Source organism: Dipodomys ordii, unplaced genomic scaffold, assembly GCF_000151885.1.
Source record: "Dipodomys ordii isolate 6190 unplaced genomic scaffold, Dord_2.0 Scaffold6, whole genome shotgun sequence".
NCBI lineage: Eukaryota > Metazoa > Chordata > Mammalia > Rodentia > Heteromyidae > Dipodomys > Dipodomys ordii.
In genome coordinates this window covers 16,238,367-16,250,639 of record NW_012267222.1, presented here as the reverse complement: position 1 = coordinate 16,250,639, position 12,273 = coordinate 16,238,367, and the positions used below count along the sequence as shown (strand labels likewise).

Genomic DNA, 12,273 nt, shown 5'->3' with positions numbered 1-12,273 from the left:
TTGACCTACCTTTCCTAGACATTTCATTCCTCTGTAATGTCATGCCTCCTCACACACTTGAAATGGTTTACATTTGTCTGTTTCCCTCTCTATAAATTCCTGAAGGTTTTATTTTTAAAACTGTTTTTTTTTTTTCCTTTTTGGTTCTGGGAATCAAACCCAGGACACTGCAATTACTAGGCAAGTGCTTTGCTACTGAGCTATATCCCAGCCCAAATTCCTAAAGGTTTAAGTTGCTTTTGTAGATTGAGACCCTAGGATGTCTGTCCAGAAATATTTAAGTGAATAAATATTTAGCTAAAATGAGTTTAATATTAGAAATTCTTGATCCTACAGAATCATCTGTATTAATTTCTAATCAGATTAGCATCGGAGTCAAAAGTAACAAAATTAACAATGTTATAAATTATATCTTACTCTGAAACAGTAGGGTTATTTTGTTGGTGATGGGACTATAACTCAGGGCCTAGGTGTTCCTGAGCTCTTTTGCTCAAGGCTAGCGCTCTGCCACTTTGAACCACAGAACCACTTCTGGTTTTGAGTGGTTAATTGAAGATAAGAGTCTCACAGGCCCGGGCTCCGGGAGCTCACGCCTGTAATCCTAGCTAGTCAGGAGGCTGAGATCTGAGGACCATGGTTCAAAGCCAGCCCAGACAAGAAAGTCCGTGAGCCTGTTATCTCCAATAAACTACAAGAAAACCAGAAGTGGCACTGTGGCTCAAGTGGTAGAGTGCTCACCTTAAGCTGAAGAGCTCAGGGAGAACACCCAGGCCTAGAGTTCAAGCCCCATGACGGACAGGGAAAAGAAAGTTTCACAGGGACTTTGCTGTCCCTGGTTTCATTGAATTCTATTACAAAGTAATAATGTAACAATTTTCTTTCGAGGAAAGACAAAATTACCAACCACAAATAAAATATGTCTCAAGATTATTTAGAACTATACCAAATCTAGTTGAGATTAGACAAATTTTTCTGAAGATATTAGTAAACAGAAAAACAAATATACTTGTAAAGAAAATGAGACTGAGTCAGAGACCTTATTCTCTTCAAAGGCTAAAAGGAAATAAACTCATACACCAAGACCCAAAATCAAGACCAATGCCATTCCTGAGGTGCCTTGAATCTGATACTCAGTTAACACTCACCATTTGTTTGCATAGGAGGTGCAATATTTCAGAAAGCAATACCCCAGCTCTTCCAACAGGAAGTAAAGGTTTGCTAAATTCTCTGAAAAAGACAGGAACAGTAATTAAGTCCCTCTGACCAAATTCTCTCTTCTGGACAAGCAGACAACTATGCAACTAAGTAATACTGGGCAAGCCAAAGCTTTAGGACAAACTCTAAAAGTCCTGTTTAGTAGGAGTTCAGAGAGTTTAGGTTCACCTTAGGATTTGTGGAGAAGATAGGGACTTCAGAAAGATTTTATCTTTCTTTAACCACTCCATAATACGTAGAAACAATACAACAATCAGCCTTATTTAGTACAATACAAAGATCAGCCTTATTTAGTAATCTGTTTACTTATATAAGCTTTACTTCAAGCCAAAAAGAGAAAAGTAACTTAAATAACAGGAAGTTTTAAAGCATATTATAAAGTGCTTTTATAGAAAAAAAAGATCTTTAGAATATGGATGAAGCAGAAACAGCATTTTTTTTAATAGTCGAAATCAGTCTTTTCCTATACTGTGAAAAAGTATCAATAATTCCTGAAAAGAAAAAAAAAAGATTCTACTGAGTGTTTATTCAGCTAGAAAATGCTGGATATTAAGGCCAAATTTTTCTTAGTGGTTGGTTTTACTATAGGAGTCTCATAGTCTTCAATGTTCCATAATGTGATTATTAATCTCTAAGAAGACACAAAAATATATAGTTTGATTATACAAACAGGTTTGGGAGAAAACACCAGTGTAGTAAAGAACCTAAGTACAGGTCTATAAAATATAACATTGATTCCTCACTCATACCTAATCTAGGAATTCTCTTTTATAGTCATGAGCAAATGTGACAACCTTACAAGCTACCTATGATGTGAAAATGTAACAATGACTAACACAAAAGGCAGATTCATATTAAGTTACATGACTCCTGAACCATTCCTATAATCACTGCTATCCTTGACAGACCACAGGACCATCAGGTTTCTAACAAGTCTCCAACACAGATGTTATACAATGAACCATTATCAATGACTAATCCTGAATCCAGGCTGCTGACTCAGACTTCTGGAAGCACAAACTGCTCAGCACTAAGCTAGATAGCCAGCAGGTAAGTACAACTTACATGATAAGTTCTCTCATGGAGATTCCTCCTTCTTTTAACATGGGGGTCACCAGTTCAGCAAGGTACAGCCAAATATGAGGAATATCAATGGCCATGTCATCTGCTAATTCCAAGGTTTCTGAAAAACTGAAAATGAACAAGAAAATTCAATGCAAATATAAGTAAAGTTAAATTGAAGCCAAAGATCAGTTACTCAGTAAACACATTAGTAAGTACCTGCTATGTTAGGCAAACAACTTGTCTGGCAAACAAACTGACATTTTCAAAGAGCTTAAACTAGTGTATGAACATCACAGTCACCAAGCTTGTCCAAAGCACTGACCAAACAAGCACTACAATGCAGGCCAGACATAAGGAGAAAAATAAGACAAGCTTCCATTCTCTAGAGGATGGATAATGGGAAAGCTGGATGACTGTGACAATCTGAGAGCATTACTAATATTACCTTAACTATTGCACATTACAAACTATTGTACCTTGAAAGAAAAGTGAAATAAATGCAAATTCAGTATAACACAAAAGCAGTGGTGTTCTAAACGACATGGGAGGCTAAGACAAAAGGATGTCAAGTTTCAAGGTACTAAGTAGGCACATAAAAACAAATGAAAAACCAATCAATCAAACAAACAAACAAAAGGCTGGACGGATGGCTCAAGTGGCAGAGAGCCTGCTTAACAAACAGGAGACCAGAAGTTCAAACATGAATATGGTCAAAAAACAGCAACAAACAAACAAAAACTTGAGTCAGACACAAAAGGTGAGCATAGTTTTATTGAAAATCATAGCTAATCATTTTAAATGTTTATAATTTATCAAGCACGAAAGTCTGTAGGACTCATCTGCAATTAACTACCAGAAAACCGGAAATGGTGCTATGGCTCAAAGTAATAGAGCACTAGTCTTCAGTAAAAAGCTCAGGGCCAATGCAGAGGCCCTGAGTTCAAGCCCCACAACTGGAAAAAACAAACAATATAAAAATAGAGGTGAGACACCTGTGCATACTGCAAGTTTTTAGGTAAGGGAGGTAGGAACAAAGGGACCAAGAACAGGTGAAACCTGTATTTGCAACCTTTTAAGGCTCTGCATTTTTTTTTTTTTTATCGGTCATGGGGCCTGAACTCTGGGCCTGGGCACTGTCCCTCAGCTCTTCAGCTCAAGGCTAGCGCTCTACTACTTGAGCCACAGTGCCACTCCTGGCTTTTTCTGCTTATGTGGTGCTGAGGAATTGACCCCAGGACCTCATGCATGCAAGGCAAGCACTCTACCACTGAGCCACCTTCCCAGCCCAAGGCTCCACATTTGTAAAAGTGTATGCTTTTCTATTTCAATTGCACATTCAAGTCATAGAATGCCAACTCAGCTCAGAAGTCTACATGTCATAAAAATTTTCACTTAAAAAGAGCTCCCCCAATGGGATGGGGTCTCCTTGGAGCTATTGTTATTGAACTCTTGGTCCTTAATGTCTACTTTCCATCCTCACAGCTTACAATTGTTTGACATATACCTGCTACATAATATACTTGACATGCTTTCAGCTGTTATGTGCCACTGGTGGAACACAATCTGGCTGCACTCCAGGATTCTGGGTTAATCATTTGACCCTGCAAGTTCCTGTCAGTGAACTATCAGCATAGATTAAACTACTTAATATGCCCAAGAAAATTTGTGATGATTTTTTTACACTGATGATCTTTTATCAGAGTATCCATTATTTTCACCTCATACTACAAATAAATTATATGCATACTCTAAATTTGGTTTTCTACTTCTTGGTCTGGAAGTTTATCAGGAGAGTTTTAAAAAAACAAGTGGTACTGGGTGTTGGTGGCTTACTCTTGTAACCCTAGCTACTTAAGAGGCTGAGATCTGAGTAACAGGGCTCAAAGCCAGCCCAGGAAGGAAAGTCTGTGAGTCTCTTAGCTCCAATTATCCATCAAAAAGCCAAAGGTAGAGCTCTGGCTCAAGAAATAGAATGCTAGCCTTGAGGACAAAAAGCTCAGGGTCAGTGAGTAGGCTTTGAGTTCAAACCTGAGCACTACCACACACACACACACACACACACACACACACACACACACACACACTCTCTCTCTCTCTCTCTCTTTCTCTCTCTCTCTCTCTCTCTCTCTCTCTCTCAATTGGTCAAATCCTTATTGATAAAAAACCATTTTGGTAGCTCTCCTTCTGAACACCCACATGCTGTTTTCTGCTTGCCTGCTTTAAACTATGTCAACTTTATTTATTTATTTATTTGTTGGGCGTGGGGCTTAACTCTGGGCCTGGGTGCTGTCCCTGCACTTTTCAGCTCAAGGCGAGCACTCTACTGCTTGAGCCACAGCACGCCACTTCCGGTTTTCTAGTGGTTTTATTGGAGATAAGTCTTATGGATGTTCCAGCCCGGGCTGGCTTTGAACCGTGATCCTCAGATCTCAGCCTCCTGAATAGCTAGGATTATAGGCGTGAGCCACTGGTGCCTGGTTCAACTTTATTCTTTTACAATTTTTTCCCCATAGTCCTTAGGCTTGTTCTGGGTACTGTCCCTCTGAGCTTCTTTTGCTAAAGGCTAGTACTCTACCACTTGCGCCACAGTGCCACTTCTGGCTTTTTCTTCTATGTGGTACTAAGAAATTGAACCCAGGGCTCTATGCATGCTAGGCAAGCACTCTAACACTAAGCCACATTCCCCACTGGCTAATAGGGTTTTTTTTTTTTTTTTTTGGGTCCGGTCGTGGGGCCTGAACTCTGGGCTTGGGCGCTGTCCCTCAGCTCTTCAGCTCAAGGCTAGCGCTCTACCACTTGAGCCACAGTGCCACTTCCGGCTTTTTTCTTTTTGCTTATGTGGTGCTGAGGAATCGAACCCAGGGCCTCGAGCATGCAAGGAAAGCGCTCTACCACTGAGCCACCTTCCCAGCCCGCTAATAGGGTTTTTAAAGTACAAGCCCATAAGAGACTTTAGTGTGATTATTTTACCAGCATACAAACTGAGTTTCATTGTACCTCAATTCAATGTATCTCAGCAACTACTTTCTCAGTCTCCTTTATTCACTTTCCCTCCTTTTTTTTCTTCTTGGTATTGGGGCTTGAACTCTGGACCTAGGTGCTGTCCCTTAGCTCTCCCACTGACACCTGCTCCCAGCAGAGCCTGTTTTACTTTGCTGCCAATTAATTCTTTGGCATAATGAGAATAAACATTCTAGGTATGCAAAAACTCTAGGTAATTGTGTTTGCATTACTACACTGCCAGAACTCTACCTTGCACAATGCTTTTCTTCTTCAGGTTAAATAAGCTCCATCATACCCTTGGCCTTCTGATATCCACATAAAAGAATCCATTTTTCCCCCACATATTAATGACAAACTAGCCAAATAAATTAAGAAAATAATTTTAACTAACAAGAACAACAACAAAAAAAAATTTATGGGGTGGGAGGAGGTTGGGAATGTGGCTTAGTGGTAGAGTGCTTGCCTAGCATGCATGAAGCCCTGGGCTCAATTCCTCAGTACCACATATTCAGAAAAATCTAGAAGTGGCATTGTGGCTCAAACTGTACAGTGTCAGCCTTGAGCAAAAAGAAGCTCAAGGACAGAGCCCAGGCCTTGAGTTCAAGTACTAAGAATAAAATATTTAGGCATAAATCTAACCAAAGAGGTAAAAGACCTGCATACTGAAAACTCAACTGAAGAAAACATGAATGGACAGCTGGGTGCTGGTGGCTCACGCTTGTAATGCTAGCTACTCAGGAGGCTGAAATTGAGGATTGCAGTTCAAAGCCAGCGCAGGTGGGAAAGTCTGTGAGACTCTTATCTCCAATTAACCACCAGAAAAGTTCTGTGGCTCAAGTGGTACAGCATGTGCCTTGAGCTGAAGAGCTCAGGGACAGCGCCTGGGCCCAGAGTTCACTACTGACCAAAAAAAAAAAAAAAAAGAATAGAAAAATATCTTAAACTGATGGATTAGAAATATTAAAATTGTGAAAATGTCCACAACACAAAAGGCAAATATAGATTCAGTGAACTTCCTACAGAAATTCCAATGTCATTTTTTCATAAAAACATGGACAATCCTTAAATTTGTACAGAATCATGTGACCCCAAAAAGTCAACCTTTACATTTGTACAGACCACACAAAACCCCCAGAAGTCAGAGCTGAGAGAAATGACAGTGTCAGCAATAAACGGTGTTTGGAAAACTAGTTATCTAAATGTAGAAGAATAAAACTAGATCCTTATATGTATAAACATCAACTCAAAGTGGATTAATGATGTAAATGTAAAACCTAAAATTATAAAGCTACCCAAAGGGAGGAGGAAATGTAAGAGAAATGCTCCACAATACTAGTCTGGGCAATTATGTTATGGATGATCCAAAGACAGCTAAGAAAAGCAAAGACAGCTAAATAGAATTACATTAGACTAAAATGCTTCTGCAGATTAAGGTTACAATACTTTCCCCACAGAATGGGGAAAACAATTTGTCAATCATAATTGTTAATCTAATATGGGGCTAATACTTCAAATATATAAGCATCTAGAACAATTCATTAGCAAGAAAACAACTCTAAAAACTGGGCAAAGGAACTGAATAGACATTTCTCAAGTGAATACGGACAAATGACAAAGAGACACATGAAAAAAGTTGTAAGGGAGCTGGGGGTTTAGCTCAGTGGAAGAGAACCTGCCTGGCGAGCGCAAGGCCCTCAGTTTGATCCTCAGCTCTGGGGAAAAAAAAAAAAAGAGAGAGAGAGAGAGAGAGAGAGAGAGTTCTCAATATAACTAATTGTTGGGGGAAATTAAAACCACAGTGTAATATCACATCTCATCTGCTTAGTGCTATTGAGAATTCAGGTAAGAGAATAGGGGTGTAAATTAGTACAACTATTATGATAAACAATAATGGAGTCCCTCTACTGGGTATATATCCAAAGGAACAGAAATCAGTATGTCAAAGGAACATTTATTGCAGTGATATTCTTAATAGCCAGGACACAGAACCCAATATATATTTTTATTCAACTGAATCCTACTCAACTATAAAAAGATATGAATTCTACCATTTGACACAATGGATGAACTAGAAGGCTATTGTGTAAGTGAAATGAAACAGGCACACACAGACTAAACCAAGTTCCTCACGTATATGTGGGACCTGAAATGACCAAGGTTTCAAAACATATGCAGGGGGCTGGGAAGGTGGCTCAGTGGTAGAGCGCTTGCCTTGCATGCTCGAGGCCCTGGGTTCGATTCCTCAGCACCACATAAGCAAAAAGAAAAAAGCCGGAAGTGGCGCTGTGGCTCAAGTGGTAGAGCGCTAGCCTTGAGCTGAAGAACTGAGGGACAGTGCCCAGGCCCAGAGTTCAGACCCCACGACCAGACCCAAAAAAAAAAAAAAACAAAAACATATGCAGGTATTTTGTGACTGGAATGAGAAAAATAACTAATCCAGATGGCTTGGTGTTATCTTTATGGGGGTTTTACATAGGACAATAATGTTCGCAGATGAAAGGGTGTTTTAGAGGAAAATTCCAAAAGATCTAAGCTTTATTTACAAAGCCTATTTGAACCTTTTGTCCACTTTTCTACACTGTAGCAGTACATCCATGAAGGGAAGAAATGGAAGATTACTAAGGACCATGCACGTAGAGACCTTTTGCTTCCCAGAGGAAGCTAAGTAGAAAGTGCTTCCCCAACTGCTCCAAAGTAAGTATCCCAGAAGCAAAAGCGTATGGGGCTGGGAACGTGGCTTAGTGGTAGAGTGCTTGCCTAGCATGCATGAAGCCCCGATTCCTCAGTAGCATATAACCAGAAAAAGCTGGAAGTGGCACAGTGGCAATACTAGAGCACTACCCTTGAGCACAGAAGGGCTCAAAGATAGAGGCCAGTTCCTGAGTTCAAGCACTGGGACTGGCCAAAAAAAGAGGCACATTAATATCTGATTTGGGGTACTCTTCTATTGTATCATGCAAGCACAGAGGGTGCTGGAGTTTCTGTAGCTCCAATGAAATGGCCTCCTTGGATAGTCTCGCCTATATAAAACTCAAGAGGCCAGGGTGTAGTTCAGTACTTGCTTAGCATGTGCAAGGCCTTGATTTGACTCCCAGCTCTACAAAAAACAAACTAAAGATTTACCAGGAATCAAGAAATTCTGATGTACTTGCAAGAAGGCTTTTGGTACATAATGACAAGGGGTTATCTCTTTGTTTCCACTTAGGAAAAACAGATGCTAATTGTCAGGCATCTATATGAAGAAATAATACAACTAAAGATAACAGTTTAAAGATGGCCAGTTAGGTCTAACTTATATGAAAAAAAATTAGGCCTCGACCCATTTCTTTATAAAAGGAAACAGGGATGGAAAGTGATGAAATAATTGTATTTTATTTACAGTTCAAATAAAAAGTCAAGGTTCTGTACTTACTGAAATAGCATCAAGGAAAGTGTAGCCAGTAAGGATGTCTGGATTGCTAACATTTATCTTTAGGAAATCACAGAAAGGAAAATACAGCTGTCTGAGAAATCCTAGAAACTAACATAGTACCTCAAGTTCAACCACAGCCAATGAAATAAGCTATAATTTTTGAGGTCTTTCTAGATATGAACAAACTACTGAGTATTTTTTTTTTTTGGGTCCGGTCGTGGGCCTGAACTTTGGGCCTGGGCGCTGTCCCTCAGCTCTTCAGCTCAAGGCTAGCGCTCTACCACTTGAGCCCCAGCGCCACTTCCGGCTTTTTTCTTTCTGCTTATGTATTGCTGAGGAATCGAACCCAGGGCCTCTGGAATGCAAGGCAAGCACTCTACCACTGAGTCACCTTCCCAGCCCCACTACTGAGTATTTCTAAGAGAGAGAGAATATAGTAATCAGTAACTTAAGTTTTTTCATTTCTAGAATATTCTGGTGAAATTTACCATTATATCTGAATAAAATCCATATTGATAATATCGATATTAAAGTTATTTCAACTGCTGGGTGCTGGTGCTCATGCCTGTAATCCTGTACTCAGGAAGATGAGATCTGAGGATCACACTTCAAAGCCAGCCTGGATAGGAAAGTCCAGGCTCTGTACATCACCTTTACAATAACCATAAAAAAAAAAAAGGTGGAAGTAGAGCTGTGGCTTAAGTGGTAGAGCACTAGCTTTAAGCAAAGAAGCTCAAGGACAATGTCCAGGCCCTGAGTTTAAGCCCAAGTAATGGCATAAAAAAAGTTACCACGGGCTGGGAAGGGGGCTCAGTGGTAGAGCACTTGCCTTGCATGCATGAGGCCCTGGGTTCAATTCCTCAGCACCACATAAGCAGAAAAAAAAGCCGGAAGTGGCACTGTGGCTCAAGTGGTAGAGTGCTAGCCTTGAGCTGAAGAGTCAGGCCGCACAACCGGACCCCCCCTCAAAAAAAAAGAAAAAAAAAAGAATCTCAGGGACTGTGCTCAAGGCCCTGCATTCAAGCCTCAGGACACACACACACACACACACACACACACAAGAAAGTGAAAAGGACAGTTGGGAAATATAACAGCTCTATTCTGCTGCTCAGGGGAACAGCCTATGCAGGTTAAATAATCTTCTACCACGGTCCAGAGTTGAATAGGACTAGATGAGAAGTCCATCAGGACCATGAACAAACAACATACTTGGTTCTGAACAGACCAGGTATCTAAACTAGTTACCTGAAGGTCATGCCTGTAAACCTATCTGTTCAGGAGGCTGCAATCTGAGGATCAAGGCTCATAGCCAACCCAGGCACAGATGTCTGTGAATCTCTTATCTCCAGTTAATCACCAAAGAGTTGGAAGTGGAAGTGTGACTCAAATGGAAGAGCACTGGCCTTGACAAAAATAAAGCCAACAGACAACCCCCAATCCCTAAGTTAAAGCCCCAGTACTGGCAAAAAGAAAAAGAAAACAAACAACAAAAAACCCCCAGGAACCTGATTTCCTCATTCTAGCTCTGTCCTGGGTGAGCTGCAGATAAAATTATAATAGTAATCAAAATAGCTATTACCACATACTGTGTGGATCAGGCACTATGCCAAATAAACTATCCACTGCACTCTCTCAACTATCTAGGGGGCTGGGAAGGTGGCTCAGTGGTAAAGTGCTTGCCTTGCATACATGAGGACCTAGGTTCGATTCCTCAGCACCACATAAGCAGAAAAAGCTGGAAGTGGCGCTGTAGCTCAAGTGGTAGAGTGCTAGCCTTGAGCTGAAGAGCTGCGGGACAGCGCCCAGGCCCCGAGTTCAGGCCCCACGACTGGACCAAAAAAAAAAAAAAAGTTATCACAACTGCAGGTACTAGGGGATTGAAACTACAGTCAAGTTGGTTTGGGACAGAACTCTGGACAGTGACGATATACATACATGAACATTTTGGCGGTAGCGGGGGCAACTCATAATTGAACTCAGGGCTGCAAATTCTAACACTTCACCAATATCTACGGTCTTTTAGCTTTCAGTTCATTATCCAGATAGTCTCTTGCTGACTTGATCAGGCAAAGCATGAAGTTAAAATCTCTGTGAGTATCTGGAATTAGAGCTGTGTGCCACTACACCTAACAAAAAAGCTTTTTTGCTTCAAGAAACATTCAAGTTTATATTAAAATGAATTGGTTAGCCTGAGACTAAAATCTGCTGAATTACTGACATTATGATGTAGATTCAAGAATTACACAAAGGAAATGAACAGATAACCTGTATGTCCTAATATAATCAATGAAATGTCATTGTATCAATCAACATATCAACAATATATCGTATCAATACTACAGTAGACAAAATTTTCATCTGTAGAAAAGTACACAAGAGCCTAGTAACTGAATGCTACTCATGAGACTACTAACCCTTTGAAAAAGTCCAGTTTGCTGAGTTTTTCAGACTGTACCAGCTGATAGAGTAATTGGCCCATGTGATCCCTGGTGATCTGGCTCCTTTCCAGGGTGGACTCCACGCCTACTTTCACGAAAACATGGAGCAGATCCTGGGCATTCAGCTCTTCTACACACTGCATAGCTTCCTGTTTCAAACAATACATAAAGACTTGCTCAAAAATCTGCTGTGAAGGTAATTTTTAAATCTTGTACTTAGACAACAATCAAACCCAGTAAAAACTGTAAAAAAAGAGGGAGAAAAGAGTAATATCAAAGAGTAATAGAGTCTGATCAAAGTTCATTACATATCACATATATATTGATTATATATTTCAGAATGAAATCCACTACATAATTAATATACAGTAAAAACTTAAAATTTCTAACTGCTGGGGACTATGCTGAGAAGACAGGGGACTGACGCTTTTTTTTTTTTTTTGGGTCCAGTAGTGGGGCCTGAACTCTGGGCCTAGGCGCTGTCCCTCAGCTCTTCAGCTCAAGGCTAGTGCTCTACTGCTCTACCAGTTGAGCCACAGCACCACTTCCAGCTTTTTTTCTTTTTGCTTATATGGTGCTGAGGAATCGAACTCTGGGCCTCATGCATGCAAGGCAAGCACTCTACCACTGAGCCACCTTCCCAGCCCAGGACTGACTTTCTGTACTTACATTTCAGTATAATATGGATTTAAAAAATATAGATCACTTTTTTTTTTTTTTTTGGCTAGTCCTGGGGCTTGAACTTGAGCTTCTATTGCCCAAAGCTAGCACTCTACCACTTGAGCCAATAGCACTACTTCCTATTTTCCGTTTATGTGGTACTGAGGAATTGAATCCAGGGCTTCACGTATGCTAGGCAAGCACTCTACCACTAAACCACATTCCCAGCCCTAGATTACTTTTTTTTTTGGTCAGTTGTAGGGCTTGAACTCTGGACCTAGGTACTGTCCCTGAGTTCTTTTGCTCAAGGCTAACACTCTACCACTTGGGCCACAGTGCCACTTCCGGTTTTCTGAGTAGCTTACTGGAGATTCACAGACTTTACTGCCTGGGCTATCTTTGAACTGTAATCCTCAGATCTCAGCTTCCTGAGTACCTAAGATTATAGCATGAGTCACCAGCTCCCAGCCTTAGCTTACT

At 40.5% G+C, this 12,273-nt stretch overlaps 1 protein-coding gene across 1 annotated transcript in view; it reads right to left on the bottom strand.

Moving 5' to 3' along the window:
• The window catches only part of Eif4g3 (eukaryotic translation initiation factor 4 gamma, 3), a 190,803-nt gene that overhangs the window by 22,487 nt on the left and 156,043 nt on the right, over nucleotides 1–12,273 (bottom strand). Inside the window, exons 28-30 of the mRNA XM_013032571.1 lie at nucleotides 11,110–11,282; nucleotides 2,281–2,406; nucleotides 1,146–1,227 (exon numbers count right to left, since the gene is read on the bottom strand). Of these exons, the coding sequence (XP_012888025.1) occupies nucleotides 1,146–1,227; nucleotides 2,281–2,406; nucleotides 11,110–11,282 (381 nt within the window). The remainder of the gene's footprint in view (nucleotides 1–1,145; nucleotides 1,228–2,280; nucleotides 2,407–11,109; nucleotides 11,283–12,273) is intronic.